General features: G+C 36.3%; 1 protein-coding gene across 3 annotated transcripts in view; it reads left to right on the top strand.

The window, feature by feature from the left end:
• The window catches only part of Wdr7 (WD repeat domain 7), a 295,434-nt gene that overhangs the window by 66,164 nt on the left and 201,922 nt on the right, over positions 1-27,348 (top strand). For all 3 annotated transcript variants that reach the window (XM_013019010.1, XM_013019012.1, XM_013019011.1), the window contains exons 14-16: positions 1,353-1,567; positions 20,745-21,514; positions 22,814-22,902. In XM_013019010.1, coding sequence (XP_012874464.1) covers positions 1,353-1,567; positions 20,745-21,514; positions 22,814-22,902 — 1,074 coding nt within the window. The remainder of the gene's footprint in view (positions 1-1,352; positions 1,568-20,744; positions 21,515-22,813; positions 22,903-27,348) is intronic.

Raw genomic sequence — 27,348 nt, forward strand, 5'->3', positions numbered from 1 at the left:
CACCGACGTTGTAAAGCTCGTTTTGGACATGACAACTTGTACTTCTCATTGTTGCATCACCCATTTATATTTCTATTCTTAATTGTTCATATCCTTGGAATAAACATATGCCAGCTCTTTTCTCATAAATTTGTAAGAATCTGTGTTTTAAAATTTTAATAATGTCTTAATAAACCAGAAAATTGTGCCAGGTCCACTTCAATGGGAATAAAACACTGAACCTCTGTAGCTTTTGTATGGTTTATAGTTTACAGTGTGGGAAAGATAGGTCAAAAACATTAAATTTATAGTATATTGAGTATTATGGAGAAAATAAAGGAAAAGAGAAAAATTGATTTAAAAATTGTTTGGGTACTACCACTGGGAAAGTGATATTAGAGTAAGAGTTTGAAAAGAAATGGAGGTGATGATGTTTGCATTATTCATGAGGAGTTTTATACACTAACTTAAACAAGAAATGTGTAGATAGAGATACATGGAAAGGAAGGCCAAATGAAAATGCTCTAAAGTAGTTATAGGTAGAAGTAGTAGTTGTTTTCACAAATATGGGAAACATTTGGGTATTGAGAGAATTTTAGACTAGGGGCTGAGGATACAGTGTAATACTAGAGCACTTGCCTAGCATGTACTAATCACTGGGTTCAATCTAGCACTGCCTTTCCTGCTTAAAGAAAGAAAAAAATGGAGAAATTATAACATACTCCCTCTGTGGAGAAAGAGAAGCTTTAAAATTTATTCAAGTAGAAAAAGGAACACATTTTGACAAGTTGTTTTTGTTTGTTTAATATTGCTATGTCACTTGGAGGAAGGTCATATCTTCAAATTTGATTTGTACCATAGTGTAATGGTGTTGAAGTAGGCCAGGAAATCGACTTGAGAAATAGGAAGAATGGAAAAGCCTGAGGAGAAACTGAAATCTTGAAGTCAGGCTATGGACTGGACGTCATTGGGAAGTTGTGTAGAGGCCTTGTAGAAGACGAATGGTTGAGATAGTCTATGTGGAAGATTATTAGTGGAAGGAAATACAAGAAGATGATTTTAGGATTACTTCATAAAAATGTTTATGCCATTTTTTTTGGGGGGGTCTGGTTGTGGGGCCTGAACTCTGGGCCTGGGCACTGTCCCTCAGCTCTTCAGCTCAAGGCTAGCGCTCTACTGCTTGAGCCACAGAGCCACTTCCAGCTTCTTTCTTTTTGCTTATGTGGTGCTGAGGAGTCGAACCCAGGGCCTCATGCATGCAAGGCAAGCGCTCTACCACTGAGCCACCTTCCCAGCCCCATTTTTTTCTATACTAATACACTACCTAAAATTTATAGTGTTGGGTAATATTTGTGAATCTATTTACCTTCCAGGTGCATTGGATCGTTGTGTGATGGGGATAACGGCTGTTGAGATACTGAATGCTTGTGATGAGGCAGTTCCTGCTGCCGTAGATTCACTTAGTCATCCAGCCATCAACCTCAAACAAGCTATGACAAGACGTAGTCTTGCTGCCCTTAAAAATATGGCTCATCATAAGCTACAAACACTTGCTACTAACCTTTTGGCTTCTGAGGCATCTGATAAGGTGAGTTTTGTATATGAACTTAGGAAACATATAGGCTTCATTCATCTTTATTTAGCAGCATATCTTTGCTATGGCTAAAAGAATAATTTTTGAAAGATGAAACTAGTGGAAAATAAGCCTTTCACTTTTCTTTGGGTTTATTTAGTGTAATTTTTAATAGTTCTAAGTACTTTTAAAAAGGAAGTTATTTTTAACTGTTAAGATATTCTAAAATTATTTCTCCTGAATTGACATTGTTATTTGATATTAGAATACCTATTGTCTATATTTCCTGTTGTTTTGACTTTCTGGTAGTCCTTCTGATGAAAAAATGAGTAATAGTTAATGTCCCCCAAAGGGAAAAAAGTAAGTACAATTTAGACATCTATATTTTTGATAAATTATTTGAGAATCAAGTTTCGATATTAGTGAGGTTTGGTCACTAGAAGGACTTAAGAAAATGAGAACAGTATGATGGAATTGCACAAGTAGTGGAAATTTTATGTGTGACCTAATCTCAAAATTCCTAACAGACACATATGGGTCACTTCTTCCCTTACATCATCTTATTAAAAAAGGAAATCCCAGTTCATTAGTTAATTACCTATTAATTAGTTAATTACCTATTTTTAGGTTTGTAAATGCTGGATAATAGTTGGTTGGTGGCATTTGTGTCCTTTGATATTATTAGGACCAGTTTGTCTCTGGTAATAGTTAAATAAAACCTGTAGACAATCCAGTATTTTATTTGAATCATTTATTGACATTCTAATATATTCATTAAATTATTTATTGGTGCAAAAATTTGTTTTAATTCTCTATTATGGCTGGATTTCCTTTTCTTTCCTAAAAAAAAGTTAGACATAGCTGGGCACCAGTAGCTCACGCCTAATCCTAGCTTGCCCCACGACTGACCAAAAAAATAAAATAAAATAAAAGTTAGACATGTAACTAGCAAAGGGATTGAAAGGTTCATAATGTGACCATTAGCCATGACTTAGTGAGTGCTGGAAACATGAAATACTGTAGGTAGGTTCACTGACCCCCTTCCTTAGTACTTCACAGTAATTTTACCTTTTAATCATTCTCTCCTTCCCTAAAATATGAATGTTTTCTTGAATCTGTTGTATTGTATATTTAATAAATTGGATCCATAAATCCTTCTGTGTTTTTCCTCCATGCTTTTGGCCCCATGCTCTAAAGCTTAAGAAGAAATCACATTTGTTGTACCTGTTATTTCTTCCACATATTTGTCTCTAGAACACTGTCTCATAGAATATTGTCTGATTATTTGACATACTGTATGATTTTAATTTTAAGCAAATATATAAACCAAATAAATTCAAGAACATACATATATATTTCATTCTTTTTATTGATGTTATTCTTAAGAAACAAATGTATTCTTTTTCTTGATGGCATCCCCCAGAATAAAAACTTAGAAAAATAATTCTATAGCTGAAAAATCAAGAAAAATACAGTAACATTTATGAATGGCTTTTGTAAGTGGTCATGGTCCATTATGTGATTTTTACAGTCTTGTTTGTCCCTGTTTTAATAGCGCATTTTATAGTGCAATTAGTGATAAAAGCACCAGATATCAGAGACACTACACTTTTGTATTGTAAAATATATTGCTTGTGAACCTCCTCAGTCTTGTAGTAGTGGTAATTGTTGCCTAGCCTACAAGGGAAACAATTATAGACAAGGGGGAAAAGGCTTAGGAAGCTGAGGCTGCAGGAGGATAATCACTTTATGAAAAATGTATGTTGGCTGGACCATTAGGGATTTCTCTAACTATTTTCTCATGTTGGGTTTGAGGCTCCTCTGAGGGGAATCTTTAAAGAGCTGTCCTATGGATATGGCTTCCTAACCTCAGGAGAAATAAAACTACCCAGAGTTATAAACAAACAAACAAAAACATGACTGAGAACCTCTCGGTGTGAGATTTATTCTTGTCTAGTAGATCTTTTTTTTTACATAAGTCTTCCAATGGAAAGTAGTGTCTATTGGGATAACTTATAGAAAGTATGGTAGTTTTGCAGCATTAGCTTCATGTTAGCTATCAGATTTAGTTGTAACAAATATTTTATTTTTTGAGTTATATTAATTATGTTGGGCATATAAACTTTGTAATTAAGTATAATTTATTGTGCTGTGAATATTTTCTCTCATTAGAACAAGAAAATATTAAGAAAATATATACTTTATTATCCCATTGTTCCTTTCACTTCTGTGTTTCTCTTCAGACTTCTATCTTATATTTCCTAAAATTAAATACCTAAATACTTAAAGACTTAAATACTTACCTTTGTATTCAAATCTCATCTCTCTTTTTTTTTTTTTTTTGATCGGTCTTGGGGCTTGCTTTGGGCCTGAATACTCTCCTTCAGCTCTTTAGCTCAAGAATAGTGCTGTACTACTTGAGCCACTGTGCCACTTCCAGTTTTCTGAGTGATTTATTGGAGATAAGAGTCTCACAGACTTTCCTGCCCGGCTGGCTTTGAACTGTGATCCTCAGATCTCAGCCTCCTGAGTAGCTAGGATTACAGGCGTGAGCCACCGGCACCTGGCTTTCAAATCCCATCTTTCTGAGGCTAAGGAATTTGACTTACTAATTCCTGTGATTTCCTTTCGACAACTCGTAGCAGCCGTACAATATTTGTTGTATTAATGATGTGTAATAGAAAGTGCTGATGGCCTTTGCTTCAGCTTCTTGCCATGTCTTCTTTCTGTCACAGTTGTCCTGAGATCCTTGTCTTGCAGTCTCAACTAGGTCCCATGTCACTGGCCTTTAGATGGAGTCACTCATAGCTTTTGCCCTCTGTTCAGTTCTTCATTTTCCTCTTTGGTTTTTGCTGAGCAAATATATCCTGATGTAATTGACTCCTTCCTTACCATCTCTGTATTTTAGGGTTCCAGTTCAGGCTGGAATTATTTCAGTGTGGCCATCTCCTTACTCAGGTTCTTGAGTTGCTCAATTGAAGCACTATTGATATTTTGTAGTGAGTTGTTCTTCATGGTTTCAGGGCTCCATTCTACAATTTAGGATATTTAGTAGCAGTTTCTTCCTCCCATTTTCCGGCCAAATGTACCTCTCTACCCCAGTTGTGACAATCAGATGTCTTTAAAGGTTGCCAAATGTCTCCTGGGAGGCAAAATTGCCTCTGGTTTAAAACAACTCTGATGGAAAAAGATCGAAATAGTAGCAATTCTGTGTATTTCATCCTATTCTACTTTCTGCTATCCACCCTTGCTTTAATCCCTTTCCTCCTTAAGATGTTCTCACCCCTTAGCACCTTTCCTCCCTTTGGCAGAGGAAGTTGGCCTGCATAGATACTGTGACCTCTTGCATGAGTTTTGTTTTGTTTTCATTTTTCTAGTCCTGGAGCTTGAACTCTGAGGCCTGGGTGCTGTCTGTCCCTGGGCTTCTTTTGCTCAAAGCTAGTGTTTTACCACTTAAGCCACAACTCTACTTCCAGCTTTTTCTGTGATTAATTACAGATAAGAGTCTCATGGATTTTCCTGCCCAAGCTGGCTTTGAACCTTGATCCTCACATCTCAGCCTCCTGAATAGCTAGAATTACCAGTGTGAGCCAGCTGCACTCGGCTTGGAAGAGTTTACCTATAGCATTTTCTGCAGTCACTGGCTGGTTCTTTAGAGAAGATCTTGGGGTCAAAGGGATTTTATCACTGAGGCCATGCAACCCTTACTGCCATGAAATTAATTTTTAAGGAGGTCTAATATGTGTGATACTGTGTTTATCACATTTACATCATGGCCTTTCTTTTTTTATTTTCTATTTTGTTATTGTGAAAATACTGTACAGAGGGGTTACAATTACATGGGCAAGATAATGAGTACATTTGTTATCAAGCATTGTAGCCTCCTCCTTTGTTTCCCCTTCCCATCCCATCCTCCGCTCTGCCCCCCACTTAACCCTCCTCCCCCCCCAAAGTTGTAAAGTTTGTTTTCGATATAAGGACTTATATGTCTCATTGTTGCAATGGGTCCACATGGGAGGGACATACAAAGCAACAAAGAATTAATATTATAAATGTGTTAGAAACAATCGCATGAAAGAAAAAAAAACATTTAAATATATATCTTAGGGTTCACTTCCCTAACATCAACTTATCTGACCTTTTCTGCTTGACTCAGACATATACTAGTTATTGCAAATAAGGGAAACCATGGGACCTATGTTTCCTTAGGCCTGGCTTACTTCACTTAATATAATTTTTTCCAATTCTTTCCATTTCCTAACTAACGAGGCAATGTCATTCTTTCTGATGGAGGCATAGAATTCCATTGTGTATATATACCCCATTTTCTTGATCCATTCATCTACTGAGGGGCATCTGGGTTGGTTCCATATCTTAGCTATGGTAAATAAGGCTGCAATAAACATAGTTGTGCTGGTAGCTTTAGTGCGGTCTTGTTTGTGAACATTTGGGTAAATGCCTAAAAGTGGGATTGCTGGATCATAGGGGAGCTCTATGTGGAGTCTTTTTAAAAAAAAATTTTTGGGTCCGATTGTGGGGCCTGAACTCTGGGCCTGGGCGCTTTCCCTCAGCTCTTCAGCTCAAGGCTAGCGCTCTACCACTTGAGCCACAGCACCACTTCCGGCTTTTTTCTTTTTGCTTATGTGGTGCTGAGGAATCGAACCCAGGGCCTCATGCATGCAAGGCAAGCGCTCTACCACTGAGCCACCTTCCCAGCCCAAGTTATTCAGTCTTAAGAAAACAAAGAAGTAAAAGACTGTAACTGTAAGAGGAGAAATTTATTTCTTCAATTACATATAGGAAACGTGTCACTCCCATGTTTGAGAAATATTGAGAGATGTTTGAAGTTATATTCTAACAGTAAGATTATCGTGATATTCTAACATGTAGGGTACTTACTATTAGCTTTTGTAATTATTTGATATAGAGATATTTAAAAATCTGTGAATCTGACACAATAGCAGATATGATACTCTGAAAGAGTAATGCTTTATAGATCATAATAAATAACAGAATTTTCATTGATTTCTGAGTGCTTACAGTTTTAAATGGAGAACAGCAATTAGAAAATTTCTTTCTCTATTGTAATTATTGGCATATTAAAATGTAGACTTTGTGGGCTGGGGAGATGGCTCAGTAGTAGAGTGCTTGCCTTGCATGCATGAGGCCCGGGTTCAATTCTTCAGCACCACATAAGCAGAAAAAGCCAGAAGTGGCACTGTGGCTCAAGTGGTAGAGCGCTAGCCTTGAGTTGAAGAGTTGAGGGACAGTCCAGAGTTCAGGCCCCATGACCCATCCACCCCCCAAAACTGTGGGCTTTGTATTCTCTGAAATGTCAGGATTATTTAGCTATCACTAGACTCTATTTGGGATAAGAATTTTGTGGAATTTCCTGTTCAGCCAGGCTTTGAACTGTCATCCTCAGACCCCAGCTTCCTGAATAGCTAGGATTATAGGTGTGAAACACCTGTGCTCACCCTTGAAGGGTGGCTTTGCTGATCATAGATTTTTACATTGGTAAAAATTTACATTGATTTTTTAGCCCTTTGAACATAATTATGTTCTCAATTCTGTATTTTTCTAGTTTACTTATCTTTTTACATTTGAGAACTCAGTCCTTATTCTCATTGTTGTATGTTCTCTGAAGGTTAGACTTCTCTATTCTTTTTTTAGAAAGTTAACTTTCTAGTACTTAGATGTTTTCTGTGTTTTTAATCCTACTGGAATTTCCAGAACTTCTTGCATCTTTGCTTTTGGGCATTCCTCTAAGTTGAACTCTTAATGTATTTCATAAGACTGAACTCATAATGACTTCAGTATTCTGTGCTGTGGTCAACAGGGCCCTTGAGGTAAGAATAGTTTTTACGTTTTCTGTTTTTAAGACTAGCAGAAGCCAGGAGATGATGGCTCATGCCTGTAATCATACTCCGGAGGCTGAGATCTGATGATCACCGTTCAAAGCCAGCCTGGGCAGGAAGGGCCTTTATAGAATTACGCTACATGTCATATAATATGGAATTTAGTATGCTGAAAATCTCTAGACAGCTGTAAACATGCTAATTTATTATAAAAAGCCAAATAGAAAAATATTGCCTTAGTAACTCATTTGGTTAATAAATGATTCTATTTGTAGAATAGTGTCATTTGCCCTCCTACTTTAAATCCTTTTATGTCTGATAAGGATGTCCCTTGGTGTCTAAAGGCTACAGACCATGAGTTGAAAATCATGCATGGTTCAATTAATTAAAATGGCAGATGTTCAGGAACAGTGACAATGATTTTGATGTCTTAAACATTTTCCCAATGTAGAACTCATTTGATACTTTGTATGATATGATATTGAACCCCTAAGATTAACTGTGAATGGAAATATGTCAGCCAACCACACAGTCTGTCAGTCTCCTCAGGGAGGTGTGGCTTTCCACTATCAGGATAGGAAATAGAGTGGGTGTGGTTGACTGTGGTTATAATTATATACACTGTGCTTGGTAGACTGAAATAGCCAACATTTATTAAAAATATTTATCTCCTCTTCTGTGTAACAATACCTGGTTTTTCTTTTTTTTTAAAGATGTTTTGTTAGCATGCATTAGTTGTGACATTTCTATGTATATGTGTGTGTGTGTGTATGTGTGTGTATACCCCATTAATTTTCTTAAAACAATTTCAACACCTTTCATTTATTTTCATACATGCATGTAAGGTACTTCAAGCCTATTTACTTTTATTCAACCTTTCTGTTCATCTTCCTTCCCCACTTATACCCCTTAACAGTGCCTATTTTAGTCTACTGTCATTCTTTTTTTTAATGTATATTAATTATACCAAAGAGTTTCACCATGCTGGTGAAACTTGCCTAATTCCTAATCTCATGAGCCTGAGTCCTCTGACTGCTGTCTCTGTGAATGCTGAGTCTGGAAGAGTTAGTGGCTTTTCCCTTCTGATCCTCTGACACTTGGCTTATGTTTCCAGTCCTTATTCTTTTGTTTCAGTATGGATGTTGTTTCCATGTCTTCCATATATCAGGGAAACACCTAGTGTTTGACAGGTCAGACTTGATGCTTCATTCTTGGGCAAACTGTCCCATGCTCCGTGGAGTTTTTACCTTCCAGATGCTGTTATCACTCCCAGGACATTATTAATCATTTGGAGGCTGGGATGGAAGGGAGGGAGCACCACTAGCTATGTCATACGGAAAGCTCCTCAAGGGAGCACATAATATTCCTTCTATGTTTCTAGTGCCCAGCTCTGGAAAGAAGACACTGAAACCGAAATAACGCGCAGTATTTGGGTACAGCGTAGAGTGGACACACCCACTCCTTACAACCTCCCTCACAACTCCAGAACCTCCTGATAGCTAGTTATTCAGAACATGTAGGAAATCAGGAACCTGACTTCCTCTTCTGTTGTCACCACTGACTTATTGTGTGACCCTGAATGAACAACTTACCTTTTAGTTTCTGTTTGGTTTCAGCTTTAAAATGGGGACATTTGGGGTGTAATGAAGTTAAGTGGGACAACACATTTGGAAACATTTATCATAATAATTGTTCACCATACTCTTGATTGATTGATGAATGTATTCATTCAACATATACTGAGTGCATATAACAAGGGCTCCAAGCTAGAACCATTGTGGGAGAATACATTAATTACATCCCACTGAGAAGGCCCTGACATTGAGCAGCTCCAAGTCTGGTGTAGGGGACAGGCATGCAATTTATTATAGTGGGCTTTAAATTACTTACAGTATGAAACAATTGGAAGAGAAGCTTATGGGGAAGAATGACCTAAAGATTCTGGGAAAGATATTCTGAAGAGAGGCAAACTTGCCATCAGAGAAGAAAGTAGGAATGAACTGTTAGGCAAAGGGTACCGTATAAGTACATGTGGGCAGGTATAGGGAAAAATACTGAGACATGAGCTAGTCAGGAGGTGATGAGAGAAGATGATTAGAAATGTTAGGGACTACTGGACAATGTGCATTTCTTAAACTCAGGATTGTTGTTGTTTTTTTGTTTTTTGCTGGTCCTGGGGCTTGAACTCAGGTCCTGGGCACTGTCCCCGAGTCTCTTCGTGTTCAAGGCTAACGTTCTACCACTTGAGCCACAGTGTCTCCTCCAGCTTTTTCTGAGTAGTTTATTGGAGTTAAGAGTCTCTTTCCTGCCCAGTCTGGCTTCAAATCATGATTTTTAAATCTCAGCCTCCTGAGTAGCTAGGATTACAGGTGTGAGCCACTGACATGCAGCTACAAAGAATGTTTTTTGCATATCTAAGAGGATATGTTGTAGTAGGAGATCTTGGGAATTGTATGAATTCTTTCATGAACTGTTGTAACCTGTTTTGTTATGTGCATATTGAATACATTCACTTGAGATAAAATGAACTGTTTGAACTTCCGTGCACTTGCTCGGCAGGTACTCTTCTGCTGAACCGTGCCTTTAGCTCTGCTTTTCATTGATTATTTTTTGAGATAGGGTTTTGCTCCTTGGCTGGGTATGCATCTGGACCTTAGTCAATCTGTTTCATACAGATTGCTTCATACTTTAGTCAATCTGTTTCCTATATGTTGTTGGAATGACAGGCACACTCTGCTGCATATAGCGTTCCTCCATTAAAATGGAGTCTGTGGACCTTTTTTTTATTTTTGTCGGTTGTGGGACTTGAACTCTGAGCCTGGGAGCTGTCCCTCAGCTCTTCAGCTCAAGGTTAACACTCTACCACTTGAGCCACAGCACTACTTCTGGTTTTGTGGTGGTTTATTGGAGCTAAGAATCTCATGGACTTTCCTGCCCAGGCTGGCTTTTTTTTTAAAAATTTTATTGTGAAAATACTGCACAGAGGGGTAAGATAATGAGTACATTTCTTATCAAGCATTGTTGCCTCCTCCTTTGTTTCCCCTTCCCATATCTTCCCATCTCCCCCCTACCCGCACCCGATCCTCCCCCCACCTCCCACCAAAGTTGTAAAGTTTGTTTTTAGACATAACGACTTGTAAATCTCATTGTTGCAATGGGTCCACCTGTATCCCTATTTAAACGATTCGCTTTTTCCCTTCCCCTTCACAAATTATACCAACATCAAATACAGTGAAAGCAGGGGTTATACTGTGGTGGAGGGACATACAAAGCAACAAAGAAATCATCTTAGAAATATGTTAGAAACAATTGCATGAAAGCAAAAACATTTGAATCCTTATCTTGGGGTTCATTTCACCTAACATCAACTTATCTGACCTTTTCAACTTGTCTCAGACATATTACTAGTTATTGCAAATAAGGGAAACCTTGGGACCTATGTTTCTTTGGGCCTGGCTTACTGCACTTAATATAATTTTTTCCAAGTCTTTCCATTTCTTAACAAATGGGACAATGCCATTCTTTCTGATGGAGGCATAGAATACCTGGAAATCAAAAAATTAAATCCCCCACAACAAATCCTCAAAGAAACAACTGCCTGATAAATAAGTGGGCTAAAGACTTAAAGAGAAATTTCTCCGAAGAGGAAAGAAGGGTGGCCAATAGACATATGAAGAAACGCTCAACCTCTCTAGCCATAAAAGAAATGCAAATCAAAACAACATTGAGATACCACTTCACCCCAGTTAGAATGGCTATCATCAAGAACTCTAATAACAACAGATGCTGGAGGGGATGTGGACAGAAGGGAACCTTACTGCATTGTTGGTGGGAGTGTAAACTTGTTCAACCACTTTGGAAAAGACTTCACATAGAGCTCCCCTATGACCCAGCAATCCCACTTTTGGGCATTTACCCAAATGTTTACAAACAAGACCACACTAAAGCTACCAGCACGACTATGTTTATTACAGCATTATTTACCATAGCTAAGATATGGAACCAACCCAGATGCCCCTCAGTAGATGAATGGATCAAGAAAATGTGGTATATATACACTGTGGAATTCTATGTTCGGCCTGGCTTTGAATCATGATTCTCAGATCTTAGCCTCCTGAGTAGCCAGGATTACAGGCGTGAGCCACCAGCACCCAGCTTCTGTGGACCTTTCTGCCCAAGCTGGCCTGGAATTGCTGCCCTTCTAATCTGACCCTCCTGTGTAGTTTAGGATTACAAGTGCCAGCCATTGGGGCCTGAGGAGCTGGATTTTTATTATCTCTCTCCTGTCTAGGATTATGCATGTACAACTATTTCCAGCTGTGGCTTGAGAAGGGATCTTGCAAACATTATTATCATTTATATTATCATTATTATTATTATTCCCAGGCTGGCCTCAAACCTCAATCTTACCATTCTCAGCCTCTCAGGTAGCTCCAATTACAGATGTCAGTCAATGGCACCTGACCAGCTGGGTTTTTATTTAGTGTGCTACCAGTGAAAGAAATGCTGTCTGTATATCTATACAATGTTTGTAACACCCCTCTGATGTAGATAGGCAGACTTTATTTGGGGGCTAGAGGAACTGATCTTAATGAAGGTATTAGCCAATTCATAAGAAAATCTATGTAATCGAGGATAGTTTCTGAGCTTGATCTTTTGATAATTGGCCCTTTGGGAAGAGTTGAAAATCAATGTTTTGTGACACTGTCATAGAGACTTATAATAATTTTCTAGTCTCTTAATAAGTTAATACCACTCGAATATTCTTATTCACTTGTTCACTTATATTCTTACTCATTTAAGACCATCTACAGAAAGGTCTGTGAAAGGTAATTTTGGTAAATTATTATATTTAATACTTGCAAATCACTCAAAAAGGGACATATATTGTATCTTTATCATTTAATAGATCATATTACAGTAGCAAATCTTAAAACCCTTTGTGTTAAATAACTTTTTAGTTTACTCTTGTTTATATACTTGTTAATGAAAACAAATCGTTTAAATAGGGATACAGGTGGACCCATTGCAACAATGAGATGTACAAGTCATTATGTCGAAAACTTTACAACTTTGGTGGGGGGGGGGAGGAGGATGGGAAGGGATGGGAAGGGGAAACAAAGGAGGCTACAATGCTTGATAAGAAATGTACTCATTATCTTGCCCATGTAATTGTAACCCCTCTATACTATTTTCACAATAAAAAATGAAATAATATGAATTGTATAACTATATTGTCATTCATAGCTCCTCATGAACATTCATCCTGTCCAAAAGCAAATATTTAAGTAAATTGATACTGTCTTAATTCTAATATTTCATAATCTTAAGTACTGATGTTGAGTAACAACAATACAACAGTAGAGGGCACCAGATACCCACTTGGGTTATATGGTTTGCTTGATAGCTTCTAGATTTTCTGCCTCCCTCTCCAGTTTCTTTTCTCATTCTTATTCTTCTTGACTAAAGTAGTTAATATTGACACCATGTTATGAATAATAACGATTTAAGAATATTTTAAAAAGCACATTTAGGCATCAATTTGTTTTTTATTTAGTGTACCTTTTGCAGTACTGCATTACAATTTCAGAGGTCCTAGCTAGGCACCCATGGCTCATGCCTGTAATCCTAACTACCAAGAAGGCTGAGACCTGAGATCATGGCTCATAGCCAACCAGAGCAGGAAAGTCTTTGAGACTTATCTACAATTAACTATCAGAAAAGCCAGAACTGGAGCTGTGGCTCAAGTCCTAGCCTTGAACAAAAGAAAAAGCTCAGGAATAGCTTAGGCCCCAGGACCAGTACGCATGCATGCGAGGCATGTGCGCGCGCGCACACACACACACACACACACACACACAGACATTTCAGAGGTTCTCTTTAAGGACTTTTGCTTAATAAAATACCATGTATAAAATTAAGACAAAAAAATACAGTTCTTTTACTTTCTTGCCAAAATTATTAGGTATAGACCAGTTTTTAATGCAATATTTCAGAAACTAAAAATTACTTAGACCATACATTTTAAATATGATACATACTTATGTATTTTGTAAAGTAGTAGATTAGGATTTATCAAATACAGGTTTTTTTATGCATTCTGTTTCAGCATCTGTATTGATATTTGTAGATGCATGTATGTATCTATGTATGTGTGTTACATGTACACCATTATCTTTATCTCTGGTTTCAAACAAAATTCTGCTTTTTTATTTAAAAAAATCATCAGCATTTCTGCTTTTTACATTTTAGCATTAAAATCAGCTAATATAATTACTGGTATAAATAACTACTTTTAAGTCCATTCAAAGTCACATAATATTACTATAGATTGTACTCAGTGCTCATTCAGGAAAAACATTAAATTATTTTACAAAATTATTTACAAATAAATGAAAAGCGTGACATTGAAAACATTTAATAAGGATTGTTATGAATGGTGACAGTTATTGTCAGTGTTTCATTTATTTTTTGGAATTGGATAAGATACCCACACTATTAATTCCTATAAAGGGCTTTTAAATTTTAGGGGATGAATCTATGAGGTATTTTAGCAGAACTGATTTAACATAGATTATGTTTAAGTATATAATAATGAACATACATTAAAACAAGGGTATAGGAACATGTTTTTCTCTGAAGAATCTAAATTATTACTTTTACTTTACTTTTTTTCTCGTTGGGGACCACTGTGCTGTGTGTGTGTGTGTGTGTGTGTGTGTGTACATGTACATGTGCATGTGCATGTGTGCACGCACATGTATACGCATGCTGAAAAACTTCCAGCTTTGCTGGCTTATCTTGTTGACACAAGATTTCTACCTTCCCATGTTTTCATCTGTATCATGTTGGTAATTTTTTTTCTTTTTTCTTTTCTTTTCTTTTCTTTTCTTTTTTTTGTTTGCCATGGGGCTTGAACTGTGGGCCTGGGTGCTGTCCCTCAGCTCTTCAGCTCAAGGCGAGCACTCTGCCACTTGAGCCACAGCAACACTTCCAGTTTTCTGGTGGTTTATTGGAGATAAGAGTCTCTCGGAGTTTCCTGCCTGGGCTGGCTTTAGTTTCCTGCCTGGGCTGGGTGTGCTTTAGTATGTAGTACTATCATTGTTAATAATACTTTCATATTAGACATTTTTATACGTTATATATAATTTACTCAAATTAGTGTTAGTAGGTATAAAACATTAAGCATTAAGCATAGTATCTACCGTTATATGTTCAGTGTTTGAAAAAAAACAGGTGTGAAGTACAGTGCTGTGACATGTAAGAGTTCATATACACATGCTTCATCCCATCTTTTTCATTCTTGGTATTATTGGTCTTTTGTCCTCCCTCATCTAGCTGAGTTCTGGATGCATCCCATTTCATATTCATGGTTCCCATCTCATTCCTTTTGCCAGTACTGCTGGTGGATAGATTACATTAAACTTGATTATGTCCTTCCCCTCATTTGGGTAGTAGTTCTCATACTTTATCTCAGAGTCATCTGAGATACTCATTAGACAGATTCTGGCACATACCCAACTCTTCTGACTCAGTTCTGGGAACCCGTGTTTCACAAACATCCCTGGTTATTTTGAGAATATGACTGTTTTAGAGACTCTCTGGCTTCCAAGGTAATACCCAGAAGTCTTGGTTTGGCTTAGTATGCTCTCTGAAGCATTTCTTGCATTTGTCATTTGATTGCCTGGGAGTTTCACTAGCATCCATCCTTGGAGGTTTGTCCCCATTGTCCTTTTCACATTCTGCTATATCTTGCAGTAGGTGTTACCTCTTCCTTGAAGAGCTCCTCTTATCCAAGGTCAAGTGGACACTTTGCCATTGTGACTGACAGTCCTCCATTATTTCAAGCACCAATTCTTACGACATTTATTATACCTGAATCTGTTAGATTTGAGTTCTATGACTAGAAAGATCTTTGCTCATTCACTTTTATATTATAAATGGCTCCTACAGACACAGGACTAAATAGGCATATGGGTAAATGTAGAATGAAGAAATTAAATAGAGGAGTGAGATTCAGAAAGTCTTGATTTTTTTCTCACTACATATTTGTAACTTTATTTTAATTGTTATTATATTTAAATTTATCATACTGCTTATGCCCCTTGTTGTTTAACAGTAGTATAGAAATATTTATATTCTATCTCCCTTTAAACATCATTCATCTAACAGAAGTTTATATAAAAGATCTGTTTGAGTAATTTTATAAGTTGTTTTTAGCATAGGAGCCACTTGAAATATTTATTGAAGAATGGATACAATTATGCGTGACAAGTGACAACAGGGAAATTGGAGAGGAGAATGGTCCTGGCATAATCATATACAAAATGGTAGTTACCTGAAACTGCATGGCTCTAGAGGGGGAAGTGATTTGATTTGGCCCTGGATGTTACAGGGATTATGGGTTAGAGATGAAGTTGGAGGGGTAGCCACTAATATCTTCTGGAGAATGTTTTGTGTTTTGTGAATATGTCTGAACTTTATCCTCAAGTTATAAAATGTTTTTGATACCACTGAAGCTGTAACAAAAAATAGGAAGACAAATGGAGACAAAAGAGAGACTGGATAGTGAGACTTGTGATAATTTTACTTATAGAATAATTGCTTAGCAACTTTAATCATTTTATTTATTTATTTTTAATTTTATTTATATATTATTGTACAGAGGGGTTACAGTTACATGAGTAAGGTAATGGGTACATTTCCTATCGAGCATTGTTACCCTAGTGCTATCCCTGAGCTTTTGTGCTCAAGAATAATGCTCTACTACTTTGAGCCACAGCACCACTTCAACTTCAATAATTTCATAAAGGATTTTTGTGGGGAGAAGGTGTGTGTGTGTGTGTGTGTGTGTATGTGTGTGTGTGTGTGTGTGTGTGTGTATGCAGGGGTGGAAGGCTTGAATTCAGAGTCTAGGACTGTCTGTGTGTTTTTTTGCTGCAGGTTGTGCTCTACCATTTGAACCACAACTCTACTTCTGGCTTTTTGGTGGTTAATTAGTGATAAGAATGTCAGGGCCTTTCCTGACTGAGCTGGATTTGAACCTCAGTTCTCAGATCTCTGCCTTCTGAGTAGCTAGGTTACAAGCTTAAGCCTTGGTGCCTAGACAAAAATTGTGGTTGTTTATTTTTTTATGTATTTTTATTTTTTTAGGTACTCTGGTATTTAAAGTTAGACAAGATAAGGCTGGGAAGGTGGCTTAGTGGTAGAATGCTTACCTTGCATGCATGCGGCCCTGGATTCAATTCCTCAGCACCATATAAGCAGAAAAAGCCAGAAGTTGTGCTGTGGCTCAAGTGATAGAACACTAGCCTTGAGCTGAAGAGCTGAGGGACAGCACCCAGACCCAGAGTTTAGGCCCCACGACTGACAAAAAAATAAAGTTAGACAAGTAAGATATGGTTTGGCCCTGCTTTTGAAATTATTCCATTGAGCACAAGAAAATATAAATATTTAAAATAACTCAATATATTAATATAGCAAAAACATAAAGGTGTGTAACACATGGTAGATATAGAATGTTATGGGGGTTGCAGTGTGGGCTAACAGTCCCTGGGAAAATTAGAGTCTTCTCAATTTTACTGAGATAACTGACAAAAATATATTCAAGGTGGGGCTGGGAAGGTGGCTCAGTGGTAGAGCGCTTGCTTTGCATGCCTGACGCCCCGGGTTTGATTCCTCAGCACCATATAAGCAAAAAGAAAAAAGCCGGAAGTGGCGCTGTGGCTCAAGAGGTAGAGCTCTAGCCTTGAGCTGAAGAGCTGAGGGACAGCGCCCAGGCCAGTCCCCCGCCAAAAAAAAATATATACATATATTCAAGGTATACACTGTTACAATTTGATCTTTTTATACATTGTGAATGACAGAATTGGGCTCTTGTTGGAAGAGAAACAATTAGAATGGAGTAAGAGATTGGGGCAAAGGGATAAATAAAAAGATTTATGTCTGAGGAACCATAGTTATACTAGAGCCTGTTAAAGCTAGAAAAGTGTTCTGTCAAACTATAAAGCACCTTGAATCCTGTGCTGAAGGAGTTTATATTTTATTCTCCAGCTTCACTTTCTGGTTATGAAAATAACATATATTGATTATATATAATTTAAGATATATACAAAAATATGAACAGAATGTTCTATAATTCTGTTCCAAATAATTACTACTAACATTTTTGTATCATATTTTCCTCCAATCTCTCCTCCTATACATATGTATGCATTTAATGTAATCATTAAATAAGTTAAATTAGAAGTCTGTGTGTGTGTGTGTGTGTGTGTGTGTGTGTGTGTGTGTGTATGTATGTGTGTACGAATATGGTTTTATCTTTCTTAACACTGGGTCATGGACATTTTGCCATATGATGTAATATATCCAGAAAACATGATTTGTAGTACTTGCAATGTTTCTTCTATTATGTGGCTATGCTTAAAATTAATTAACCTATTTCCTGTCAACTGTATACATTGTTTCCATTTTTAAACAGTGGATGTTGTTTTACTAAACATTTTTGTACATGAATGTTTGTCTGTATTTCTATTTAGGATAGTATGCTGGAAATAAATTTAGTAGATCTCGCAATAGCAATCATAAGGGCTCAAGCTATTTTGCCAAATTACCATTCCAAAAGGCTGATATTTAAATGCATGCCTTCATTGTGCATGAGTGTGTGTGTGTGTGTGTGTGTGTGTGTCTGTCTGTCTGTCTGTCTGTCTTTCACTATACTACTTTTAGTGTTCACTGTTCTCTGTTTGTTAATAGTATCTTATGTAGGGGTTGGGAAGGTGGCTCAGTGGTAGAGCACTTGCCTTGCATGCATGAGGCCCTGGGTTCGATTCCTCAGTACCATATAAGCAAAAAGAAAAAAATAGCCGGAAGTGGTGCTGTGGCTCAAGTGGTAGAGCGCTAACCTTGAGCTGAAGAGCTGAGGGACAGCACCCAGGCCCAGAGTTCAGGCCCCACGACTGGACCCCCAAAAAAATAATAGTATCTTATGGTTATTTTAACTATCGTTCTCCTTGACAAAGAGTTTGACAAAGGTTTTTCCTATTTTTATTGTCTTTCACTGTGAATTGCTCTTGACTTTTACAGTTTCTTTTATATATATATAGCTATATATCTCTCTTTCTATATATATATCTAGATATGGATATATGTATATATCCATATCTAGATATATATATATAGATAGATAGATATCTGCTTATGTGGAGCTGAGGAATCGAACCAAGGGCCTTATGCATGCAAGGCAAGCACTCTACCACTGAGCCACCTTCCCAGCCCATTTCTTTTTTTTTTTTTATCATTAGTATTTTTCTCCCTGATTTTAAGGAATATCAATCTTTAAGTATTCTATTCTGACACTTTGATTACTATTTCATATTTGCCTTTTAACCCACTAGAGGGTGTGGCAGAGAATTTTCAATATAAGCATACATAGAAAGTATTGTCTCACCTGTTTCCTGATTTACCTTTCAGATATTTAGATTTCCCATATCTCTTAGTAATTTGTGATAGTGGAAATGTGTTTTTGGAATGACTTGATTCGATATGTACTTCAGAAAGAATGTCTGTGGCTCTGTGGCTCTCTCTATAGTGAGATGAGGTGAGGACTAATGAAACCTGCCTGTGGGCAAAGACCTTATCAGAATTATATAGTCAGTGTGAGAGAAAGGACAAGGACTGATTCCTGAAGGTGCTAGAGGTGCATCAGGTTTAGTGGGCGTGTGGAGCGAGCATATGGTAAATAATGGCTGTGGTGGGACATCCATATATAAACAGTTATATGTAAACAGGGAGGGAGTGACACTGTTCAAAAGGAAATATACTCATCGCCTGACTTATAACTGTAAGTGGTAACTGTAACCCTTCTGTATGTCGCCTTTACAATAAAACTTAAAAAAAAAATACTGGATTAGTATACCTTCAGTGGATGTCTGGCTGGAATGAGGAAGCCATCTACTTGTAGGTAATAGTTCTAATATGGAGGAAGCATGTTTTAATCAGAGTGGCTGAGAAGTAAAGTTGGGGGAGAGAGAAGCAGAGGGGGAGAAGCAGAGAGAAAATTCAAAGGCTCATTAGGAGGATATTTTGTATGCTGTAAGATGACTTTTTACTCCGTCCTTCTTTCTTTTTTTCTTTCCCTCCCTCCCTCCCTCCCAGCCTGCCTGCTTGCCTGCCTGCCTGCCTTCCTTCCTTCCTTCCTCCCTCCCTCCCTCTCTTTCTCTTTCTTTCTCTTTCTTTCCTCTTTCTCTTCCCCTTCTTCTTTTACTTCCTTCTACTCTCTCCCCTCCCTCCTTTCTTCCCCCTCAATTTCTGCCCTCCCTTCCTTCTTTTCCCTCCTTTTCTCTCCCTTCCCCCCCTTCCTACTTCTCCCTCTCTCCTGTTACCTCTTCACCCTCCTTGTTCTTCTATCTCTGTCTCATAGTACTGAGGTTTGAGTTTGGGGTAGGCAGCTTTATTTTTAAAATAGGGTCTCACGTTTATGCACAGGTCTGTCAGGATTGTCATCTTATTTCAGTATCCTTTGTGGCTAGGATGAGTGATGCATGCTCAGTATTTGTATAGATTGAGATAGAGGGGTCTTAGAAATATTTTTCCTGGGCTGGATTGAACTGTGATCCACCTAACTGCCACTTCCAGAGAAGCTAGGATTATAAGCGTGAGCTATCACACCTGGCCTTAATCGTTCTTGTTATTTACAATCTATGTTTCTCAGCTAAAACAACAGGGTCAGATGCTGCAAAGATAATGGAAAGAGGGACCAAAGAGTTGCTATTGAATTAATTAGTCTGCTACCACTACTTTCAGTAAATTTGGGTATGAGGGACAGTAGAGGGTAAGAGACATAGAAGGGTAATGGTCACAGTGATTTTTTTTTTTGAGTATCTAAATGAAACAAGATTAGAGCATATATTTTTGTGGATGGAAATGAATCTGTGAACCTGAGAGGTTGACCATAAAAATAGTAAAACAAAGGTCTGGTTAATTCGAAAGGATTGGCTACCATGATAAACAGATTTTTCTTTCAGATGGAGTGGTAATTCTTTCTCAGAAATAGAATTTCCTAAATTATAGAAGCAAATTTTAATCTACTCCATGAGTATGTCTGTCTGTATGTTCGGAATTTAATACACAGATTTATGACTAACCATGAAGTTCTTCTGATTGCAGAAGTTCATATCTTTTGTATTATATTGATGGGCTAACTTCAAGTTACTTTTAGTGATATAAATCCTTATGAAGACAACCTATTGTATACTTTGTTTTTATTATTTATTAATGAATGTTGAAATTAAGCACTCTTAATTGTAACTCTCTTTAAAAAATTTTTGTTGCAGGGGAATTTACCTAAATATTCTCACAACTCCCTGATGGTTCAAGCAATAAAGACAAACTTAACAGACCCGGACATACATGTGCTTTTCTTTGATGTGGAAGCGTTGATTATTCAACTCCTGACTGAGGAAGCCTCTAGGCCGAATACTGCTCTTATTTCCCCTGAGAATTTGCAAAAAGCATCTGGCAGTTCAGACAAAGGGGGCTCTTTTCTAACTGGAAAACGAGCAGCAGTTCTTTTCCAACAAGTGAAAGAAACTATCAAGGAGAACATAAAAGAACACCTACTGGATGAGGAAGAGGAGGATGAGGAGATATTGAGGCAAAGAAGGGAAGAAAGTGACCCTGAATATCGGGCCAGCAAATCCAAGCCATTAACCCTATTAGAGTATAATTTAACTATGGACACTGCGAAATTGTTTATGTCCTGCCTTCATGCCTGGGGTTTAAATGAAGTTTTGGATGAAGTTTGTCTTGATCGCCTTGGAATGCTGAAACCACATTGCTCAGTGTCATTTGGCCTCTTATCGAGAGGAGGTCATATGTCATTGATGCTTCCTGGTTATAATCAGGCTGCTTGTAAACTACTCCATGGGAAGGCAGAAATAGGAAGGAAGCTGTCAACCTCTGAGGGAGTAGGAAAGGGAACTTATGGCGTGTCTCGAGCAGTCACCACCCAACATCTCCTATCTATCATATCTTTGGCGAATACCTTAATGAGTATGACCAACGCAACTTTCATTGGTGATCATATGAAGAAGGGCCCAGCCAGGTGTGATCATAATAGTTTGATTTTCTTCCTATGTTCAATAAAAGATACCTGTTCTATTTTTCTTATTTATTACTTTTTAAATTATTTTGAGACTATACACTGTCACTATTTTAATGTCATCTCAATGTTTCCCCTTTAAACTTCCCCTTTAAATCTCTTAAAAGAGATCTCCGTGAATTTCTGGTTTAAAACAATACCACACACACACACACATGCACTCTCTCTCTCTCTCCCTTTCTCTCTCTCTCTCTCTCTCTCTCACACACACACACAGATCCTAAAATTAAAAAAAAATCAGAGTGTGAGAGTTGGTCACATAGACTAGCTTGTGTGCAAGTATAACCTTAAAATGACACTACAAGTGTCAAATGTTTATTTGGTTAGCATGCTTCTTATTGTAAACCATAAGCAATGAATAATGTATGTTTGGTGATTGGCTTCTGGATTTTGCTAGAAGTATGGTCAGAGTTTTCTAATAGGGAAAGAGAAAACAACTTTTTAAATGTAGGCTATTTTGATGATTGTGAAATGCCATTTCCTATTAACTTTTTACACTGTATGTAGTTGACCATATGAAGAATGGTTTTAGCCTAGAAAATATTTGTGTAGTATCTATATTGTGTTAAGCTTTGTTGTAATTACTTTATGTAGAAAATAATTTATTATTGCCTGTCATCCTTATATAAGGTAGATGGGTTTTTTATCCTGTTATAACGATAAGAAAACAGATACTTGTCAAAGGTCTGTTACTTGCCAAAGTAACAGTTACTTGCCAAAGGTCTCATAAGTAGTAATTGGTAGAGCCAGAATTCAAGTGGAGCCTTAGGGTCCAATATTTTTTAATGCTTTATTGCCTTTTTGATATATTCAGTATTAATACTTTAAAAATTATCGTATTGTTACAAAAATTCATTTGGACCAGTGCTAGGCAGTGGGCTGAAATCTCTTCATGCTAATATAGAAGACAGAGGACTGAGAAAAATATTTGCCTGTCAGTTGAAGTTGATTGGAGGACTTATAAATATTTCACCAAATATGGGAAAGTAGAAATTAGAAATGAAAATTTTTTACTTGCAAATTGATAATTATGTAATCATTTTACCAAAATCTGAAATGGAAAATAGTAGCATGTTCAAAACCAAAACATTATCATCTTTTGTAACAGAATATTAAAATGTTCTTGTGTGTTTCTTTTCTAAATTCAATTGAATCTAGAAAATCATCTTAAATTGTTTTGGAAATAAGAAAATGTGAAAGTATCTATATCTATACACATGTATTTTCTTCTTGTTTTTAAAGGCCACCTAGACCAAGCACCCCAGACCTTTCTAAGGCAAAGGGTTCCCCTCCAACTTCCAGTAATATTGTACAAGGACAGATTAAACAAGGTAAAATTATATCTTATTAAGTAATTGACTTGACATTTCAGCTGTAGAACTGAGGAGGCATAGCTAATACATAATCATAATATTTTGTTTGTCTCAGATTATTAAAAGAGAGAAAAGTTGTTATATTCCAGATGTAAATATGGATGATTAAGATGTCAGCCCAAAATAAATCACATTTATTTAGAAATTGATAAGTGAGCATATATCACATAATTTTATTACACAGTCTTTGGCATAATTCTTATGCATTAGGAGTACTTTAATTTGACAACATTAGTGTTTTAATTGTGTGTATCTTGAGCTTAAAAGTTATGTCTTTTTTTATGTGTGTGTAGGGTTAGTACTGGGGCTTGAACTCAGGACCTTATTCTTTTCAGGCAAACACTATCACTTGAACCATGCCCATAGTTCTAAATTATATTTATTTTTAAAGTATACTTATGTAGTTTAATAGGCTAATATATGAGGTATATATGATAAAAATGAATTTCTGTGTTTAGAATTGAGTCATCCCCAATACATCACATTATGTTTGTTCATATTCCAAAATCAGAAAAAAAAATGGCTAACACTAGTGGCTCATGCCTATAGGATCAAAGTTTGAAGCCAGCCCAAGTAAGAAAGGCCAGAAGACCCTCATCTCTAACTACCAAAAAGGTAGAAATGGAGCTGTGGCTCAAGTGATAGAGTGCCAGCTTTGAGTGAAAAAGCTAATGTACAACATCTACGGCTTGAATTCAAGCCCTCCTCCCAGCACCAAAAGAGGGGGAAACAAGGAAACAAAACAGACAAAAATTCTGAGATCTAAAATACTTGTAGCATTTTGGATGAGTTATTAAATTTGTACAATTTGGCTTTTCTTAATCTCTGCTTTCTTTTATAGTTGTACCACCGAAGTGTGAATTCCTGAACCTTATGATTTAGTTTTGCCTGTTGAGTTTTACTGTCAGTCTTTCAGTATATGTTCTTTTGTATTTGGTTTCCTGTGTGAGATCAGTGTTGTTGCATTTCACTGGTTTGTTCATTTTCATTGCTCTTGAATGAGTACATCACAACTTACTCTTTATTTTTTATTATTAATATTGTTAGCATTAGACCTTTGTCAAATTGAGGACATTTTTCTTATATTCCTAGTTTGTTGAATTTTTTAAAAAATGTGAATGAATGTGTTCCTGTTGAGATGATTATGTTTTTCCCTTTTTTTTCTATTAAGACAAATTATATTGACTTTTATTTTAAAACAACTTTGCAGTAGAGACCACACTATGAGAAATTGGCCATGTTATAGATTGTTAAATGAACTTTGTTGAAATTTGTATGAGATTTATGCAGGAGTTCATGAGGTACTTTGTGTGTAGTAGTTTTCTGATAATGTCTTGGCAATTTGGGCGACCAGATGATGATCCTCATAGAATAGGTTTGAAAGTGATTCCTTTTTTTTTTCTAGAAGGGATTATGTAGATTGATACTGTTTTTCCTTTTTCTTTTGTTTGCCTAATTCGTTAGTGAAAGCCTGTTCTGTTTTTGTTTTTTGGTGCTAGCCCTGTGGCTTGAATTCTGGTCTGGGCTTTTTTTGCTCAAGGCTAATGCAATATCATATGTGCCAAAACTCTTTTGGCTTTTTGGTGTGATTCATTGGAGATAAGAGTCTCAGACTTTCCTGCCCAGGCTGGCTTTGATCCCCATTCTTCAAGTCTTAGCCTCCTGAGTAGTTAGGATTACAGGTGTCAGCCACCTGCACCCGGTTTATGAGAAGGTTTTTAAGTTCAGATTAAAAGTAAAGCTATTCAAGCCTTTAAAAAAAATTCTTAGGTGGGCTTTGTGTCAAATTTATCAAGGGTTTGAGATTGCAACCATTCTTCATTTCTTTTATTCATAACTTACATTTTTTCTCTCTACATAAGAATGTCTGCTAGATAAACAATTTTATAATGTATTCAAAGAACAGATCATTTCAAAGAACAAACCCTAGTAGGGTTTGTTTCTTTCTTTCCTATTTCACAATATGTGCTTTGTTGTTTTATTATTTCTATTTCAAATTTGCTCTTATTTCCTTAATTTTTAAGGAGCAAGCTATGCTGGTTGAATTGAAAATTCTATTTTTCTAAGATGAGGATGCAGTACTACTAATTGCCTTGTGAATATTTTTTAATAGTATCTCACACATTTTGATGTGTTGTGTTTTTATTATTTCTTTAGATTTTTTCCCCATAGGTGATTTAGTAATAAGGTACTAAAGTTTCCAAATATTTGGAGATTTTTTAAAGGATTTACGTAGTTTCTAATTCATAGTTAGATAGCATAATTTAAAAGGTTTCAATCTTCTGGATTTTTTCAATTTATTTTACTTATTTAGAAATGTTTATGTTTATGCTATATCATGTTTAAATACATGTATGCAATGATTTATTCAACTAACTAACATATCATTACTGGATATATACATAATATATATATATGGTATACATAGTAGAAATCACTATATATCCATACTCTGAGCAATTTCCAAATGTATAATATATTGTTATTTACTAGTACCATATGGAATATTATATAAATTTAAAAAAAATTATAGAAATTTGTTTCATGGTCCAGAATATTATCTGTCTTGGTGAATACACAGTGTGTACTTTATAAAAAATGTTTATTATGTTGTAGGGTAAAATCAGGTCAAGGTACTCAACAACATTAAAGTTTATTATACTTCTTGATTTTTTTCTACCTTTTTGGTTCTATCAACCAGATAAATGTATTGGAATCTGCCACTATATTCCTTTGTGTGTCTGTTCTTTGATCAATTTTTGCTCATATGTTTTGAATCTTTTATTTAGTACATAAACCTTTGGAACTCTAATTTCTCCTTGATTATTTAAATCATTTTTCATTATTAGATTGCTGTCTTTATGCTATTCTGTATCTTTTGCTCTGAAATCTACTTGGTTTGTAGTATTGTAGCCACTTTAATATTTTTGCTTAGCATTAGCATGACGTATTTTTACCCTAGTTTAATCTGTTTGGGGGATCTTTATATTTAAAGTATGTTTCTTGTAGGCAGCATTTAGTTGAGCCTTGCTTGTGTGTGTGTGTGTGTGTGTGTGTTCCAATCTGACTTGCTTTTTAACTGTGGAACTTAAACCCATTACATTTAATGCAGTTGTTTAAATGAATAGATTATAGACTATCATTCTATTGTTCTCTCTTTTTTTCCTTTTTGGCACTCAGGGTCTGGAACTCAGGTTTTGGAACTCAGGGTCTGGGTGCTGTCTGTGAGCTTTTTTGCTCAAGGCTAGTACTCTACCACTGTGAGCCTTAGCACCATTTCTGGTTTTCTTGTGGTTAATTGAAAATAAGAGTCTCATGGACTTTCTTGCTCAGGCTGGCTTCAAACTGCCATCCTCAGATATCAGCCTCCTGAGTAGCTAGGGTTAGGCATGAACTCCTGCTGCCCAGCTCATTCTGCTATTCTTGTCTTTGTTTCAACTGTTTTCTTTTCCTTCTTCTTTTCTTTCTTCCATGTTTGAGATTAATGATGATTCCATTTGCCTTCTTTGTTGGCTATAAGCTATTCTGTATTATTTTAGTGATTAGATTAGTTCATAGAATGCATCTTTAGTTTATCAGAACAGTAACACATTGGTAAAGCATTTATTTAATGCAATAAGATTGGGAATTAACATTGGAAAACACATAATGTTTGCCTTTTAAGGTAAATATAAACTGTCAGTCTCTACAGAGAGAGCTATAGAGTAAATAATATGGCATTATAAAACACATTTACTATTTTGGTATTAAAATAAATATTTAGTGTAAGTTCTTCAAATACTCAGCAAATATTTTAAGCACTTTTTGTCTCCTAATGTCTTTGTTCAGGAATTAGAGAAATTAGTACTATCATAAGTAGTTCATATATCTCTAGTAAATAACATAGATAACCAATTTAGAGTAGGAAATGGTAGGAGAAAATATTCATTACATTTAACAGATCATTACATATTCATCTTTCTGCCTTTAATCTCTTTTTATGTTTTCTTTTTCTTTTTTTAAATGTTTTTATTGTGAAAATACTGTACAGAGGGGTTAAAGTTACATGAGCAAGGTAATGAGTACATTTCTTATCCAGCATTGTTGCCTCCTCCTTTGTTTTCTCCTACCATCCTGTCCCTCCTACCTCCTCAGCTTTATTTTTCTTAATTTCTCTTGCAGTAATCATTGACTCATGATTATTTTTAAGTTGGTCTTTAAACATGAATATGCTCCTACTGTCATTTATATATTAGCTAATACTTTTTAGTGCAAAATAAGTAAAAATATCAGGGCACTGGGCTTTTCATAGAAATTTATACTTGAGCATAAATCTCTTATAGTTTACCCTAAATATTTTTCTATAAATAATATCAGGGCATTTAACTGGATGATAGCTAGGGTGCTGTCCCTGATTTTTTTTTT

This window comes from Dipodomys ordii, unplaced genomic scaffold, assembly GCF_000151885.1.
Source record: "Dipodomys ordii isolate 6190 unplaced genomic scaffold, Dord_2.0 Scaffold43, whole genome shotgun sequence".
NCBI classification, from domain to species: domain Eukaryota; kingdom Metazoa; phylum Chordata; class Mammalia; order Rodentia; family Heteromyidae; genus Dipodomys; species Dipodomys ordii.